Here is a 4,742-nt window from a genome sequence, read left to right on the forward strand (position 1 = left end):
ACTTCCATTAATTCTTCTGTCACATGCAAGGTTATGGCCCCAATAAATTATCAGTGTCTCTTGGAAGGCTTTGTACTATTTAACACCGTTAAGACTGCTTCAAACACTTCTTTCTGGAATACCCTCCAAATCCACTATCTTCCTAACTGATGTCCATTTTCAAGACCCAGTTCAAATATCTATCCCTTTCATAATGAAGCTTTCCATGGACATTACCCCCTACATCACGTAGAGTTGTCCACTCTCTGTTTCACCCCCTGCAGTCTACAAGAGGGCAGTGTGGACTTCCAGGGTAGAACATATAACATCGCATTTTCATTTATTTATCATTTTCCATTTAATTACCATTTCTAATTTGTCTTTAGATTTCTAGCACCTAACAACATGCCTGGAATATAGGAGATGCTCAATAAATATTTGTAAGAATAAATGAAAAGAATGAAATATAATTTTTTATATTACAGAGTAACACTGATGTATATTCTAAAATTCATTTAAAACATTCCCTTGGGGGCTTCCCTGGTGGCGCAGTGGTTGGGAGTCCGCCTGCCGTTGCAGGGGACACGGGTTCGTGCCCCAGTCCGGGAGGATCCCACATGCTGCGGAGCGGCTGGGCCCGTGAGCACCTTGTAATTTCTCTTTCATTTTTAATGAATTATAATATCTTGAAGCTGGAAACTTTATATCTGAAACCGAGAAGAACTGTCTTATTGTGCGCACTGGAATCGACTATTTCTATGATCTGTACACAATATATTCTTGTTCCTTTGCAGAAAATCAAATTTTCCCTATCTTTATGCACATCACATTTTATTTGAAATAAAAGAAATATGAAAGAAGAAATCATATTATTTATTAAATAACATCTTAACATTGTTATTAAAAGATAAAGGCTCATGAACTTTATCTAAACCAATAAATACCCAGCAATGATTCGTTCAATACCATGTCATTTCATATGTGAGAATATTTTTCTGTTTTTCAAACCTCCATGCCACATGACCCTAGTTTTTTGAGAAACTCACAAAAGTAAGACATTTTAACTGCAATTGGTTTAGCCCGCTGCTGCTTTCCACCTGGGGTTCCCTACAATCACACTTCCCCTCAAGTTGGAAGGCATTAGAGAGACCATGGACCTTTCTGGGATCTAGCTAAGGAGAAGTTGAATTTGGATATGGGAGATAGATTTATGAGGTTTGCAGTTACTTCTGTGTCTAATTAGACTATTTCTAGCCATCCATGTATGGGGATGGCTTCCAGGAATTCTCTCCCATCTACTCTACCAATTCACCCAGAATTTGTGACATGAATGTGCAGGACCAGAAGTCACTTCTCAGTATGTATTAGCCCCATGGCATCCAGTGTAGAATGAGTAGTGGAGGAAAAAATTTGAAATGGTGAAGCCCAAAGCTCGTCTATGGAAAAAATATTATAGAAGCGTGTCAGGCAGTTATGTAGTAAAAACATTTTTTCAAAATTTTATAATATTTGTGACTTTTATTAGTGTTTAAATTTGTGATTTATCATTTTAACAAATGTTTATTTTTGTACTGAGTTTTATATTTTTATGTTTACCGTGTTTCATCAAGAGGCTTCTCAACATTGTATAAACTTCAGGCTCTATAACACCTGCATCTAGATAAACCTATACCATAATAAAGATTTCATAGACCCAGTGTAAGATTAAGCTAGCTACCTATTTTGTTTTTAAATAACTTGATAAATCATGTATTTCCCTAAAATTTTCTTGTGTTATGATTTTCTGCAGAATTTCTAGAGAAAATTCAGAATGTTCTTTGTAAATACGGCTTAAGTTTTTAAAAAGACAACATATTTTAATTTTTATTCACCATTACTACTCAGATACAGAGTTGGGTATTGTGCCCAGAGTTGGGTATAGGGCAAAGCTACCATATTGTCTGATTGGGTAGGCAAGTGAGAGGGGAACTTATTTAAACAGAGCATCATAATTGAATTTTAACATTAACTCAATCTTTTTTCTTTCCATTGTATTATGCTATTTTTGTTCAATTTTTCTTTTTTCAAATATTACCAGTTTTTTCCTTTATGGAGCAGGGCAATGTGATGACGGCAGAAATAAGACATAAATTATTCTATGATTTTTAGAGAAGGATCTGCTGTTGAATGCCTTTATATTTTGTGAGTGAAGCTAATTGTAATTCCCTGGTCTTATTTAGCTATAAGTCACATGAAGTGTTTGAATTTTAAATGTTGAATCACCCTAGGTGGCCATACAGCTTTGTTCATGAACAAGGATGGTGCAAGAGAACGGTGTATTTTCAAAAATACCTCTGTTATAATGAACCAATTAGTGGTTGAAACACTGTCACAGTTTTGTATTTTTCCAAGTGTCTCACCTGGTCCTTGGAGTCAGCCTGTGACCTCTATATGCCTCCAGAAATTTAGGTCTTAGCTGCTAGCAACAGGAAGAAAATTTACATCTGAAATCTAAAATAAAATTTTGGGGCTTCCCTGGTGGTGCAGTGGTTGAGAGTCCGCCTGCCGATGCAGGGGACACGGGTTCGTGCCCCAGTCCAGGAAGATCCCACATGCCGCGGAGAGGCTGGGCCCGTGAGCCATGGCCGCTGAGCCTGGGCGTCCGGAGCCTGTGCTCCGCAACGGGAGAGGTCACAACAGTGAGAGGCCCGCGTACCACAACAAAAAAAACGCACACAAATAAAACCAACCCACAACTCAGTTACCTGAAGCCCAGTTTTTCTCTTAGTCTGTGTGTACTTAAAGGGTTTAAGTCTAAAGTAAAATTTGGGGGGCTAGTATGTAATACGTATCTGTTCTGTGCCTTTCTAAGAATGATTCCTTGCAGTTCTGTGCCTTTTTATTTCCGTGCCATATGTCCTCTTTTGCTGTATTTTCTGTAAATTTTCTCTTAAGTGCCATTCCGAGGAATATTAATGCAGGTATCTGAGAATAATTTTTTAAGTCTTGCATGACCCAAGATGGGTTTGATCAATCTTATTCCTCCTTTAATTCATATTTGAGGACTAAATTTCCATTTAGAGAGAGGACTGATTTTCTTTCCCAATCCTGGGGTGCATGATCATTCTAGATGTGAAATAACTTTGATTTAATATTGTCATCTGGCTCTTTACAAGTTCATCACATTTGGTAGATAATCTGGTTTCATTAGATCTAATGGGAAAAAAAAGTGTACATTTTAAGGTAAAATTTCCCATTAATATTTCTGTTTTTATCCTGTTATTATTTTCAACATATACTTTGAAAAGCATATTAGACCAACAGATGATATTTGGCAATTTATTTCTAGGATCAATCCACAAGCTACTTTTTTTTTTTTATAATTACAAGATTATTAGTTCAGGCAGTGGTTTAGAAATATGATGTTAAATATAGTCCAGGCAGGTACTATAATTAAAATTAAAATTTTATCCAGTTTTGTAAACAGGGTAGCTATAGATAGAGGGGAAAAAAGGAGTCTTTCCAATGAACTCTTTGGCATTTATCTTGCATACTGCAAAAAATTTCAGGTGAATACTAAGAAATACCTCCATTTTGAGGCGGTCTTACTATGTATTTGTTATTTCATTTATTAATTTATTCAACACATATTTTTTGAATTCCAACTGTGTGGTATGGATGTTCAAAGAGCAAGAGGACTGAATGACAGTTAACAACCTCAGAAAATTTCTTGGTATTGTAATGCCTGCTCACAGAGGCTTGTATCTAGGACCTACAAGACCCAGTGCTTTGAAGTCTCTGCAATGCATATTTTAATGAAGGGACACAATTTGTTTGAAGGAATCCTGCCCCTATGTTCCATCACATGAGAAATTTCTTAAGCAAGTGTAAAGATGTCTTAAGCAAGCAAAACAAACTAATGAGCTATTCGTGAAGCAAACAGGTGTCAATGAAAATGAAGCCTTGTGTTTTTCGCCACGCCCCATAGCCAGGGTATATAAAGAAGGATGGAGAGTAGGGAATCCATCACACTGAGGAAACGCATTCCACTGCTATTTAAGCCCCCAACTCCAGACACCATGAGCTATAACAACTTCTCCAGCACTGTCTTCCCAGGATGCTACTGGGGCAGTTACAGCTACCCCCTGGGGTATAGTGTTGGCTGTGGCTACGTCAGTACCCACTCCCCAGTGGGCTATGGTTTTGGCTATGGCTACAATGGCTGTGGGGTTTTCGACTACAGAAGATTCTGGCCATTTTCTCTCTACTGATTTTCTGAAAAACCCGAGGCATGGAATCTTCTCTCCCAAGGCTGAGAGGCATAATTCCAGGTCCTCATGTGCTCATCAACCTCCCAGTCACTGCTTTTCAGACCTAGCACCAGAGTCTCAAGGGAAGAAAATGAAAAACCACTTGATGCCTCCAGCTGCCTTCCCTGGATGATGTTAGTGGGGACATTTGCAGAAACTTGATACCCAAACATATATTACTTTTGAATTTTTCACCATGCTCATGATGTTTGTCATCATCAAGTTGCAGAAGTGTCTGTCAAATTCTCAATAAACTTGTCTCAACCATCATAATATTCTCACCTGAGAGGAGTTTCCTTTTTTGGTGGCTACATTCCTTTTTTGGTGGGTACATTTGGTGAGCATATTTTTTGGTACATTGAGTGGGGAGGGAAGTGGATTTATTTTTCTCATGTGTGTGTTAGAAGCAGTGAGAAAGCAAATAATCCTTGATCTTTTGTTATAAGCAGGCAAGAAGGGTTTGCTTATGATTAA

General features: G+C 37.8%; 1 protein-coding gene across 1 annotated transcript; it reads left to right on the forward strand.

Moving 5' to 3' along the window:
- Window positions 1–4,037: 4,037 nt before the first annotated feature.
- Window positions 4,038–4,229, forward strand: KRTAP8-1 (keratin associated protein 8-1). Its single transcript, XM_024758012.1, has one exon. The coding sequence runs from the start codon at window positions 4,038–4,040 to the stop codon at window positions 4,227–4,229; it is 192 nt and encodes a 63-aa protein (XP_024613780.1).
- The last annotated feature ends 513 nt before the right edge of the window (window positions 4,230–4,742 follow it).

Source organism: Neophocaena asiaeorientalis, unplaced genomic scaffold (genome assembly GCF_003031525.2).
Source record: "Neophocaena asiaeorientalis asiaeorientalis breed wild unplaced genomic scaffold, Neophocaena_asiaeorientalis_V1.1 scaffold752, whole genome shotgun sequence".
NCBI classification, from domain to species: Eukaryota; Metazoa; Chordata; class Mammalia; order Artiodactyla; family Phocoenidae; genus Neophocaena; species Neophocaena asiaeorientalis.

What these genes read in the sequence shown, in the direction of transcription:
- KRTAP8-1 (XM_024758012.1), top strand. Translation starts at nt 4,038, where the DNA reads ATGAGCTATAACAACTTCTCCAGCACTGTCTTCCCAGGATGCTACTGG.